At 41.7% G+C, this 13,860-nt stretch overlaps 1 protein-coding gene across 1 annotated transcript in view; it reads left to right on the forward strand.

Annotated features, from left to right (window-relative positions):
* Window positions 1-968: 968 nt before the first annotated feature.
* The window catches only part of AVL9 (AVL9 cell migration associated), a 63,365-nt gene continuing 50,473 nt past the window's right edge, over window positions 969-13,860 (forward strand). The window contains exon 1 of the mRNA XM_082632887.1: window positions 969-1,265. Within this exon, the coding sequence (XP_082489013.1) occupies window positions 1,173-1,265 (93 nt within the window). The 5' untranslated portion in view covers window positions 969-1,172. The remainder of the gene's footprint in view (window positions 1,266-13,860) is intronic.

The raw sequence follows: 13,860 nt of genomic DNA on the forward strand, positions 1-13,860 counted from the left end.
AGGCCAGAAGTGGAATCAGCTGCTAAGGTTGTCTAAACTAAGGGATGTGCAACTTGTAATGATAAACTTCACAGCTCGTTATTGTAATAATTGTGAATGCTATTTGAAGCAGGTACCTATCCTCAAACTGCCCTGGATAAGACTTGTTAAATCTATTAGTATTTCCATTATTCACTTTAAATTGACATAAAATGAGATTCAATTTTTTTTAATTGAACTAGTACAATCAGTAAGGAAATAAAAAATCCTGGTGACAACTGACCCCATGTATTTTAGTACTCTGTGCTGACCAGAGTACTAAACCCAGAAAGATAGAATGAAATTTTTTTTAATAGCAGGATTAAAATAATAAATAAATAAATAAATAAAATAGGACTAGAAGGATCATTTTACAGGTCTCCCTGTAAATTTACTTTCAAGGATATTCTGCATCAGGCCTTAAAACACTTCCAAACTCCTATACATAATATTTAAATAAGGGAAAAAACATAGTACGAAGCAAAAGAGAAACTCTGGGTAAGCAGGTAATTTAAAGGTTGAATACACAGATATACAGCCGCACCAATATGTCTCCGTGTTATCAAAATTTAAGAGTAAAGAACAGAGAGACTGTAGGCCAGAGAGGCGAAGGAAAGGAAGCGAAAGAACTGGATACTCCGAAAGTGAAGAAAAAAAAAAAGGAAAGCTGAGGGAAGAGATGGGAAGGGGCGGAGATTTTAAGGGGGAAGAAACAAGGACAGAGGAGGAGGAAGCGGGATGAGATCGCACCTAGAGGGTGTGAGCGGGGGACAGGTGTGCCAAGTGACCCCACCAGGCTCCGCCCTATCCCGGCACCGCGCCCCCTCTCCAGGCCCCGCCAGGCCCCGCCAGGCCCCGCCTCATCAGGTGCCTCCCGATCCTGCCCAGTCCCGCCTTACCGGCGGCTGCCGCCGCGTCAGGTGACAGCCCGGAAGCAGCGGAAGCGGATGAGGGAAGCTCGGCCGCGGCCCGTGGGGGCGGTGCAGAGCTGCAGGAGCCTCGGCCTCCTCCCCGCTCCCTGCACGGCTCTCATGCGGCGCCCTCGCTGACACCTGAAGTCCACTGCTCGCCGTCCTCCTGGGGATCACGGGGTTGCTCGGCTTGCCGCCCTCGGCGGTTGCAGTCATCGTCGTGCGGGCCTGCGGCGGTCGCCCATGGAGAAGAACGGGCGGGGCGGCGATAGCGCCCCCCGGGGGCCCGTACTGCACATCGCGGTGGTCGGCTTTCATCACAAGAAGGGCTGCCAGGTGAGGAAGGGGCCCGTGCCCGCCCCCGGTCGTTCGGGCGTTCGCGCGCCGCCGGCACCCAAGCTGCTCCGTTCTGCTTAGACCTCCCTCTAGTGCCCTCGGCTTCGCCCGTGAACTTGATTCCTCTCTCCAGCTCCTCGCACTCACCCCACCTGAAGCCCACCCCCCACGCTCCCTTTTTTCTCCTGCCCCTGAAAATTGTATCTTGAGCAGCGGAGGAGCTATGTGTCGGTATGCTGGGGTTGGTAGGTATTTAGGTTCTTTGGTGGGGTGGGAGGAAGGAATCGAAGGTCGGCCCACTCTCTTCCCCATCCAGCTCTGCCTCCGCTGACTTTATGGGTGTCCACATATAATGGGATCCTCCAGAAAAATTCAGCACTTGGGCTGCGTTTTCGAGGTAATGAGCTCTGGGACTCCACACGAGTGAAGCACACGCGGCGCCGTGGGGAAATCAACTTCCTTTGTTTACCTGTGGAAGCCCTAGAACCCCTGTTAGGCTGGTGTACTGACTCCACCCCCCCCCCTTCCCATTCGGCCTTGGTTTTGCTGTTTAGTTTTGTCCAGATACTGCCTTTTGGTGAGAGATCGACCTCTCCAGCTGAATTGCAGTGAGAGGAAGTGTATTTACCGAGCTAAGAAACGTGCAAATGTAAAGTCATTTTTAAGCTTCTTCACTGAAATGGTGAACGGGAACAATAGAACATTTGCAGTCTATGTATGGAAGGCAAGGGAACAAAGATAGAAACAGGATTATTTAATGAGAGCAAACGCTGGAAGACAGTGATGTCATAATGTGCTAGTGAACGGTAAATTGAAATTCTTAAAGTATTAAAAATACTGATTGCTACCACTAGGTAATGTAACATTTTGTTTCTTGCATTTCACAGAGAATGTAACATTTTAGAAGACTTTTATTGGCAAAATTTAAGTTCGTTAGAGGATGATAACAGAAAACTGAGGGAGTGAAAAAGTAGTTGTGTTTGTACGTGTTTTAAAGACTGTTTAACTTTTAAATATATCGTATTCCTTGTCCCTCAGGTAAAAATGGCATAGAAAGATACCAAGGAGGAAGTGGCATTATTCAGTATGGTATTTAAAAAAATTCAAAGCAGCAGCAGTAGAATGTAAGTTTTTAAAATGTGGCCCTCACAGCAGAAAATAACACATTGTAAAGTAATTATACTCCAATAAAAATTAATTTAAAAAAATAAATTTTAAAAACTGTGGCCCTATATTTAGAGGTATGAAAATAGATATTTGAGATAATTGTATCATGGCATGTAAACACAGTGTTCATCATCGTTAGATTTTTTTTTTTTTTTTTTTTTTTTTTTTGCGGTACGCGGGCCTCTCACTGTTGTGGCCTCTCCCGTTGCGGAGCACAGGCTCTGGACACGCAGGCCCAGCGGCCATGGCTCACGGGCCGAGCCGCTCCGCGGCATGTGGGATCCTCCCGGACCGGGGCACGAACCCGTGTCCCCTGCACCAGCAGGTGGACTCTCAACCACTGCGCCACCAGGGAAGCCCATCATTAGATTTTTAATACTTTAAAACTTCACATCTTTGATGCTGTCTTTTATAACTTACCTTGAATATGGGCGAAGTAACTGAAACTTGGAGGAAGTAAAACGATCTTACTGAAGTCACGCTGGAGTCAGAATTGCCTGGGCACCATGTGTGTTCATTCGGCTGAGCCCCGTGGCATTTAGGAGTCTTTTACAGTAAAGTAAGAACTGGGGCCCATTTCACAACCAAACTGAATGGAACTTTTAATGACAAAACAGAAGGAAATATTGGTAGGAAATAGAATAAAATCTTTTAATCGTTGCTGTCATCTAAAGTCAAGATTAATTATTATGTGTTCTACGTGTTTTATTGGTAAAAGTAGTATAATTTATGTTTCCAGAAAGGAAAAATGATTTATCTTATGGAAAAAAATGTAATGCTGCTTAGGGATTAAAGAGTACTGAACAACAGATTGTAAGGTGAAGCAGAACTCTGGGGTGAAATTGCACCCTGGGTGTGCCCTTTCTCTGGATTTGTCTGGCTTTTGGTTTCAGCATTGAGATTGATTTTTTTTTTTTTTTGACCGTGCTGCATGGCTTGCAGGATCTTAGTTCCCCAACCAGGGTTTGAACCCAGGCCCTGGCAGTGAAAGTCCTAACCACTGGACCACCAGGGAATTCCCGGTGACTAGTTTTGTAAAATGGACATTGTGCTGGGTGGGAGTCAGAAGACCTGGATGATGTCCTGGCTTCACAGCTCTATGACCTCCAGCAAGTCCAAATTGCTTAATTTTTTCTGTACCTCATTTTCCCCTACCAGATTTCGTCATGAGAATTTTAGACCTGGTAGGGATCCTTAGAGGTCACCTCCTCTACCTCCCTTCAATTTACAGATGAGTAAACTGAAACCCAGAAAGGTTAAGTGACTTAAACATACTTACACAGCTAGTGGTAAAAGCAGATTTTATTCAGAAAAGCAATTGCAACATTGAAAAAGAGGCCTCAGTGTGCAGCTGGACTCGAGTCCGAAAATAACAAGGAAAAGTGAGAAGTTATAGCCAGGAAGCAGAGTGGGGGCCAGTGGATGGAAAATTAGTACCTCAGGGGTAACAGGCGTTTCTAGCTAAACCGGCCTAACAGGATTCTTGCTAAAGTTGGACAATGCGGAGATGAGGCCAGAAGCCCAGAAGTCAAGGCCTAATTGAGAAGAGAGGTCAGAGGAGCCTGACTAAAGTTTGGTTAAGGAGAGCCTCTTTGTCAGCACTAACATTAAAGCCCAGATGTCCCTAGTCTTTATAACTGCATCTCTTTTAGTAGCACTTTAGGTTGTAGGCTTTTAGTTGAGTGGAAAAAATACATGCCTTTTATATATATATTTGTAATCCACAAGGTGCTTCAGGGAGACTAAGGCAATTATTTTTGAATACATACACTTGTTGAGTGCCTGCTCCCCTGGGTTGTTGATAGAATTGAAGAGAATGCGAAGGGTTCTGCCACAATGCAATGAAAGATGATTTGGCTGTGCCTGGTCTTAGTTATGGCGCACGGGATCTTCGTTGCCGGGTGTGGGATCTAGTTCCCTGACCAGGGATCGAACCCGGGCCCCCTGCATTGGGAGCGTGGAGTCTTAACCACTGGACCAGGGAAGTCACAGGGTTATTTTCTTATTGCTGGCTGAAAGCAGCTTTTGAAAATTATACTTACCTCACTTTTGGTTGCCCTACTCTTTCTCCCTTTTTTGTCTTAGTTTTTATAAAATATCAAAGTGTACTAAAAATTCCAGTATATGTCATATGAGTTCTTAAAGGATGTTCTTCACTTCTGCAAATGATTTTGGATGACCTACAACTCTTTTTTAAAAAAATTTTTATTGGAGTATCGTTGATTTACAGTGTTGTGTTAGTTTCAGGTGTACAGCAAAGTGAATCAGTTACACATTTACGTATATCCACTCTTTTTTAGATTCCTTTCCCATATAGGCCATTACAGAGTATTGAGTACAGTTGCCCATGCTATACAGTAGGTCCTCTATTTTTTATATAGTATTGTGCATATGTCAATCCCAGTCTCCCAGTCTATCCACCCCCCACGCCCCCACTGCCCCACGCTTTCCCCCCTGGTAACTAAGTTTGTTTTCTACATCTGTGACTCTATTTCTGTTTTGTAAATAAGTTCATTTGTACCATTTTTTTTAGATTCCACATATAAGCGATATCATATGGTATCTGACTTACTTCACTCAGTATGACAATCTCTAGGTCCATCCATGTTGCGGCAAGTGGGATTATTTCGTTCTTTTTTATGGCTGAGTAATATTCCGTTGTATATATGTGCCACATCTTCTTTATCCATTCATCTGTTGATAGACATTTAGGTTGCTTCCATGTCCTGGCTATTGTACATAGTGCTGCAATGGATATTGTGGTGCATGTATCCAACTCTGCTTTCTTAACCCTTCAAAATGCAAATATATTTGATGTTCTGTAAAGTACATGCATTAAGTCTTAGGCAGAAGGACTGTTCTAGAGACTGCCCTTCTTTGTTAATCAGTAGTGTATCAGGTGTTTCAGACTTTCTAATTATGTAAGATTTCCCTCAGGATGCATTAATCAGCTACCTTCTCCACCGTTAAGATTTTACTTCCAGGTGTAAAGGATTAAAAGTACATGGCTCATTGAATTGTAACTGACTTCGGATTGTTTCAGGTGGTTTGAGGGTGCTTTGTTAGACTGCTCTTCCAAGTACTCAAAATGCAGCAGGTCATGTTGATCATCAGTTCATTCCACATGCTGAGATTATTCATAGAGAAAATTCCCATACTTGGTTGTAATTTGTAATATTTAGATTCAAGTGAGCCGAAGTAAAACCTTTGCTTAAAAAAGTAATTTCTGGGATTTCCCTGCTGGCGCAGTGGTTAAGAATCCGCCTGCCAGTGCAGGGGACACGGGTTTGAGCCCTGGTCGAGGAAGATCCCACATGCCACGGAGCAACTAAACCTGTGTGCCACAACTACTGAGCCTGCACCCCAGTTGTGTGGGGCCACAACTGCTCAGCCCACATGCCACAACTACTGAACCCCATGCTCCTAGAGCCCACAACAAGAGAAGCCACCGCAATGAGAAGTCCGCACACTGCAACGAAGAGTAACCCCCGCTCGCCACAACTAGAGAAAGCCCGCATGCAGCAACAAAGACCCAACGCAGCCAAAAATAAAAAGATAAATAAATAAATTAATTTTTTTAAAAAGCCAATATATTTCTTTAAAAAAAAAAGTAACTCCTTTCAGCAGTGTGCTGGGTTGAGCATGATTATTTAGGGGAATGTACTAAATCTTTGTAGACTCTTCTGTTATAAAGGTGCTCTACAGTGCTGTGATAAAGAGGTCGGTTTACATGGGCAAGATGAAAGCCATCTATGTTGAAGATCCTCAAACTAGGCATGTAGATGTTGATTCCTTCACTTTGTTTCCTATTTTTTCTACCTTTGAGGCCTTCAGATGTATTTTAAATGAAAAATGCCTTCTTTTAAATTAAAATGAACATCTGTTTATCATTTGATTATTTTTTCATTTTTATTTGGGTAATTCATGAGAATGAGTTCTTCTATAGATACCATGTTAATTTCTAGTGGTCATTATTCTAGTTTATTGATCTACTTAACATTTAGAACGTTTTAAGTGAGGTGAAGTACTACCATGACAATTCAAACGGTTTTGAAATATTTATCCATTCCAACTCTTTCCCTGAAATTTTTTAAAATTTAGCACTTAGCAAAGAATTCTTCTTCCTTCTTATTCACCTGCAATTAGACTCATTGACATGAGGTAATTTATGGACATCTTCTATATAGTAGTTTGCTTGTTACAGATTGTGTGTCCCAGAGTTTTGCTTGTTCCTTATTTGCTTTGTGGACGTAAATATATAAACTGTATTTGTCACATTTGCATGTTTGGCAAAATAGTATAATCAATGTATATCAAACTTTTTGGTTCTTTCATAGATAGAGTGGAACTTTTTAAAACACTCAAATTAATAGAGAATAGTTATTTTCCAAAGTGATGTCATTAAAAGTTAGTTATTACTTGAATTTTGACCACTATTCTGATAGAGTTCATGGTTTTGTAAACATAACTAGCAGTTTTAATTCTTGGATAAACTGGTTTTACCAGACTGTACTTCTTTAAAAAGTAGAATTATTAAAGCACTAGAACTCATGTTTACATGAGTAGTTACAACAATGAATAAAGCAACTAGAAGCAGTGAAGAGAACAGTATATTTTCCTTTTGGTCTGAGTGGGCTGATGATGGGGAAATCTCCATGAGTAGCAGGATGTAGCATTGTAAATTCAGGAATGGGTTGAGGAGATTTGAGGGGAAGGTTGGTTTATGTTAGGGTGATAGTGTCAAGCCCTGACCCATTCAGGTTTTGGTGACAGAAGGCTGGCTGACAGAAAGTTTATGCACCTGCTATTGATGGAATCTTGTGGTGACAACGATGAAATATTGGGGAGGTATTGTTTGTGATTCTTGTTGGAATAAGTAAGTCTTTGGAACAGAAAAAACAAATTTTTGGAGAATTAGAGGTTAGGGAAGAATAAAAGTCTAGTGGGCTGATTATGGGAAAATCTAAGGATTTTTTTTTTTTTGAGCTATGCAGAAAAACTCCTGAAAGAAGATTGCATTTTCTGGCCCTCCATAGCACTTTTATATTTGGGTGGAGGTCTTTTGCTGATTTTAGCCATGCTTTTTCTATGCTGAAATGATGAAAATCTCTGACTTTGCAGGGCTGCAACATTAACACTTAATAGCAGTGGAATAGTTTTCTTTTAGGCCTTGGCATTGCAGCTAAACAGGGTGGGAGGTCAACCTGTGTAATGGAAATTTAGAAGTATCAGGAAGCTTCTTTTGTCCTCTTATAATTCTCCCCAGGTAGCTAGAAAGTGCCTAACAGTACATCAGTTTCTTTTTTTTGAATTTTATTTTTTTATACAGCAGGCATAAATTTCTTTCTTTGCCTTAAGTCTTTTTTTTTTTTTTTTTTTTTTGAGGTACGCGGGCTTCTCACTGTTGTGGCCTCTCCTGTTGCGGAGCACGGGCTCCGGACACGCAGGCTCAGCGGCCATGGCCCACCGGCCCAGCCGCTCTGCGGCATTTGGAATCTCCCTGGACCCGGGCACGAACCCGTGTCCCCTAGCATCGGCAGGCGGACTCTCAACCACTGCGCCACCAGGGAAGCCCTAAGTAGCTCTCTTTTTATGTCAACCAACACTCATATAGCAAAATCTATTTTGATCTCAATTAGTAGTAATAATTTACATACTTAACTACAAAAGAAGATAAGAGGAGGGAAAAAGAAGACAATGGCTGATTGCTAACAGGGGAAAGCTGAATAAAGATGCTCTAATCACAAGGAATAAAAGGCAGTTTTTCTTAATGCTAAATGAACTATGTAAGAAACGGTGACTATTTATATATATATATATATTTTTAATGTTTGGCTGCTTTGGGTCTTCGTTGCTGTGCGTGGGCTTCCTCTAGTTGTGGCGAGCAGGGGCTACTCTTTATTGTGGTGCGCAGACTTCTCAGTGTGGTGGCTTCTCGTTGCAGAGCACGGGCTGTAGGTGCGTGGACTTAAGTAGTTGTGGCTCTCGGGCTTACTTGCTCTGCGGCATGTGGGATCTTCCCGGACTGGGGCAAGAACCCGTGTCCCCTGCATCAGCAGGCAGACTCTCAACCGCTGCGCCACCAGGGAAGCCCTGCCTTAAGTCTTTGATCCCCAGTAAAATACATATCATGGGTAGCCTTCTCCTTGTTATCAGTGTGGTGCAGATCCTTTGCTGAGCACAGATTTTGCTAGACAAGGGGAGACTGCAGAAGGGCCCTGGTCTATCATGGATGGGCACTATAAGAGGAAGATGAAGACCTACTTACCATAATTTTGAGAAAGACTGGTCCTATTATATTCTTTGGTTACAGTGCCATCAGAGGGAATTCCCTGGCAGTCCAGTGGTTAGGACTCCCCCCTTCCACTGCAAGGGGCACTATGGTGAACTAAGATCCTGCATGCCATGCAGTGCGGCCAAAAGAAAAAGATGCCACCAGATTAAAAACTCAGTTTCTCCCTAGGATATTTTTAGAAGATGTTATTTAAATTGATATTTTTGACAATTTTTAAAATCATATTTCAGCTGTTTTAAAAAATGACTTCAAAAAAGTAAATTTATTTATTTATTTATGGCTGCATTGGGTCTTCATTGCTGTGCATGGGCTTTCTCTAGTTGCGGCGAACAGGGCTACTCTTCATTGCGGTGCACAGGCTTCTCATTGTGGTGGCTTCTCTCGTGGAGCATGGGCTCTAGGTGCACGAGCTTCAGTAGTTGTGGCACGCGGGCTCAGTAGTTGTGGCTTGCTGGCTTAGTTGCTCCACGGCATGTGGGATCTTCCTGGAGCAGGGCTCGAACCGGTGTCCCCTGCATTGGCAGGCGGATTCTTAACCACTGCACCACCACCAGGGAAGTCCCAAAAAATGACATTTCTTTTCAGAAGTAATATGTACTCACTGTGGTAGAAAAGTGAGAAAATATAGAGAGGGGAAAAAAAAAGAAAACTAGCACTTAAAATCCTATATCCTAGAGAAACCTGCCTTGAATATTCCTGGAGGAATATTTTTTATGAATATTTATAGCTTTTTCCAAAAATGTATCATACTATAAACAAATTTTAGGACCTGCCTTTTTTTATGTAATATTTTACCATTAATATCTTCCATTTTGATAAGTATTGAATTATAGCATTTTAAAAATAGCTAAATAGTATTTTATAGAAATCTTTATTTAACTGGTCTCCTTTTTAGACACTTAGATGGCATTCCAATTTTTTGCTATTTTGAATAGTGCAGCAAAGAACATCCTTGTGACTTTGCACCATTTTTCTAAGTGTGGAGACTAAGTCATCTTTTCTTTTCGTTCTTTTTTTTTTTAAATGGGGATCTTGTTTAAATAGATTTTGTAGCAGCATATACTGAACACAGTTTAAGTTAGCCTGGATGATTCTACCTTCATAACAAATGTCACTCGTTGTACTATGGCATTATCGGTTTATTTTAACATAGAGTGATTTGCACATGCCTCTGACTCAGCTGGGCTTTTGATAGCCAGTCAGAGAGAGGGAAATGATGGAGCAGTTACTTCTCAGTGTTGACCAGAAACATAATGTTGTAGTTTTCAGCTTCCCCTCCCTGCTTTCTCATATGTTGCTTCTTTTCTTCAGTGGACTGGGAAGGCACATCTACTAAATGTGTATGAAATAAAATGACTCAGTCATGGGTTTTGAAAGAAGACCTAAAGACTTGTCCTTAGTATATTATCTAGGGCTGCATGACAGCTGGTTAGGCTGATAGATGCTTTTCTTACTTGTTCCTAGTTGGCAGTGTTCTAGGTAATTAAATTGTCAGAAGTCTGACTTCAGAATAAACTATGTTTGGGTGTCCAGTTAGATTTGAAATATGGCCCTCTGCACTTGTGTTTTCTTCATCCAACTCATCACAGGGTATGCTAGCTATTTATTAATATATGAGGAAATCACTGCAGGGTTGTTAATGAAACCTGTTCCTGCCCCCATGGCTTTCACAGGTGATATTAGTAATTTGTTAGATTCTATTTTGTGGGTGTGGTGCATGCCCAGAAATTGGAATCTTTTTTGCCATATAAAAGTTCAATATTGAAATATTAAAAATAAATTGATGTGTGGGATTTCCCTGGTGGCGCAGTGGTTAAGAATCCATCTGCCAACACGGGACACAGGTTCGAGCCCTGGTCCGGGAAGATCCCACATGCTGCAGAGCGACTAAGCCCGCGAGCCACAACTACTGAAGCCCACTCGCCTAGAGCCCGTGCTCCACAGCAAGAGAAGCCACCACAATGAGAAGACCGCACACCGCAACGAAGAGTAGCCCCCGCTCACCACAACTAGAGAAAGCCTGCGTGCAGCAACGAAGACCCAATGCAGCCAAAAATAAATACATTAAAAATAAATTGATGTGTAAAAGATTGCTAGGGTAGAGTTCATTAAGACAAATTGATTGTTTTGGGCTGTGCCGGGTCTTAGTTGCGGCATGTGAACTCTTAGTTGCAGCATGCGTGTGGGATCTAGTTCCCTGTCCAGGGATTGAACTCGGGCCCCCTGTATTGGGAACCCACTGGACCACCAGGGAAGTCCCTAAAACAAACTGATTTAAATCATTAGTTAGGAAGTTTCTAATTTTTTTTTCCTGCAAGAAAATAATTTTTGTAGCTTTGATAATCATCTTTATATATTCTCGATAGCATAGGGATAAATAATGTTCTATTTATATCATCTCATCCAGAAGACCAGTCTTCATCATTCCACCCTATGTTTTTTATAAATCCTCTTCCTAGCTCTCCTGTGTTAGAGGAACTCTACATACAGTATTCCTAATATCCCTTTGTAATTTCAGCTCTGCCAGCTTTGTAAGAGACTAATGAGGAAGAGTGCCATTTCTTTTCTAGTATTGAATCGTCAAGAAATTTGTGAGGGAAGATATAACTCAGAGAAGATGTGTCTTCTATGTCCAAAGTTTCATTTAAATTGAAAAACATCATGACAGAGCCTTGGTGCCTAAAATGTTTTGACTGTTAAGAAAACAAGTACCCTGTGCTTCTGATAAAGGAGGTAAAATCCCTGAGGTACTTAGGAAGGGAGCGGAGAGGTGGAGCAGTTGCTTCAGAATTTCAGGAAGCCCTCTCCTTCCCTTAGTAAGCCCTGTTGTAGCCATATCTGTGGGGTCCAAGGATGTGTTTAATTTGTGTGCTGTTTAGCATTGTGGCTTTTATGGTTCTCTTGACAGTGGAGTGGATTGTTAGACAGTGAACAAAGGATATTTTTGAAGTACTCAAAGTCCACACCAGGACACTATGTTAATTATTTTGTTTTTGTAGTTTTTCATTGTTGTTTTTTCAGTCTTTTGCTTCTGAAGACAAAGTAGATGGAATCTGATTAGAGCACCCCAGTTTGACTTGTGAACTATGGAAAGGGGTTGTAATTTTTACCATTCCTGGAGGATAAACATACGTCACAGGACTTACCTGGTGGCGCAGTGGTTGGGAGTCCACCTGCCAATGCAGGGGACATGGGTTCAAGCCCTGGTCCAGGAAGATCCCACATGCCTCAGAGCAACTAAGCCCGAGAGCCACAACTACTGAAGTCCACGCACCTAGAGCCCATGCTCTGCAACAAGAGAAGCCACCACACTGAGAAGCCTGCGCACCACAACAAAGAGTAGCCCCTGCTCGCCACAACTAGAGGAAGCCCGCGCACAATAACGAAGACCCAAAGCAGCCAAATATTTAAAAATATATATGTCACCATTTCTTCTTCTTCTTCTTCTTTTTTTTTTTTTTTTTTTTGCAGTACGTGGGCCTCTCACTGTTGCGGCCTCTCCCGTTGAGGAGCACAGGCTCCGGCCGCGCAGGCTCAGCGGCCATGGCTCACGGGCCCAGCCGCTCCGCGGCATGTGGGATCTTCCCAGACCGGGGCACGAGCTAAGATCCCACGTGCCTCGCGGCCAAAAGACCAAAACATAAAACAGAAGCAATATTATAACAAATTCAATAAAGACTTTAAAAATTGTCCACGTCAAAAAAAAATTTTTTTTTAACAGTCATTTAGGGACTTCCCTGGTGGCACAGTGGTTAAGAATTCACCTGCCAGTGCAGGGAACACAGGTTCGATTCCTGGTCTGGGAAGATCCCACATGCTGCGGAGCAACTAAGCCACCACACCTACTGAAGCCCGCGCACAGCAAGGAAGAGTAGCCTCCGCTCACCATAGCTAGAGAAAGCCCGCGCACAGCCAAAAGTAAATTAATTAATTAATTAATTGATTAATTAATTAATTTAAAAAAGCAATCATTTAAAAATAAATACCAATTTACTTAAAAATAAATGATAATATTTTCAACTTATTGTCAAATGGTTTAGAAAGTATTTGTATACACGTGCAACACAAATAAAGCACATATGACCAAAAAATTAGCAGTTTGTGAATATGGATGAAAGTTACAAGATTTTTGAATTCTTTCAAATTTTCTGTAAGTTAGAAATTTTAAAAAAAGATGGAAAAAAATTAACAGGAATATTCCTTTAGCTCCAATCCCCAACTCTTTTCACCTCTCCAGAGATAAAACCTCTATTAAAGGTTTTTTCAACCATGTTTTTTAATCCATTTACAAAGATGTATAATTGTTTGCATAAATGGAATCACAGTATAAGTAGGATTATACTATATTTACTGATACCCTGCTTGCTTTTTAAATTTAACAGTATGTATTAATTTTCTGTTACCACAAACAACACACTTAAAACAACACAAATTTATTAGCGTTCTGGAAGTCAGAAATGGGTTTCACTAGGCTAAAATCAAGGTGTTGGCAGCTCTGCGTTTCTTCAGGATGCTCTAAGGGAGAATCAGTTTTCTTGCCTTTTCCAGCTTCTAGAGGTCGCCTGCATTCCTTAGCTCATGGTCCCTTCCTCCATCTTCAAAGCATCTTGAAGCATAGCATCTTCAAATATCTCTGACTCTGTCTCTTCTGCCCTCTCTTATAAGGACCCTTGTGATTACATTGGGACCGCCTGGATAATCCCCATCTGGAGATAATCTTATGTGCACTGTCCTTTTGCATTGTAAGGTAACATTGACAGATTCTAGGGATTAGGAGATGGACATGTCTGGAGGGCTCTTATTTTACCTACTATATACTATACCATACCTATCTTGCTTTATCAATATATTATAAATCTACGATTCTTTTTTACAGCTGGATAGAACTGATGTAAAATTTATTTGACCAATCTTCTGACGAATATTTAGGTTTCCGATTTTTATGCTTCAATAAGTCATGTTTCTGTGAGTATTTTTGGACTTATCTGTGTGAATATCTGTGTATTCGTGGGATAAATTCCTAAAACTGAAATTGCTGAGTCAATGTATTGTTGATTTGATAATACTGCCAAATAGTCATCCAAACTGCTGTACCATTTTACAGTCCCACAGCCAAGCCCCATACTCTTGTCG

This window comes from Mesoplodon mirus (assembly GCF_964341445.2).
Source record: "Mesoplodon mirus genome assembly, chromosome: 9".
NCBI lineage: Eukaryota > Metazoa > Chordata > Mammalia > Artiodactyla > Ziphiidae > Mesoplodon > Mesoplodon mirus.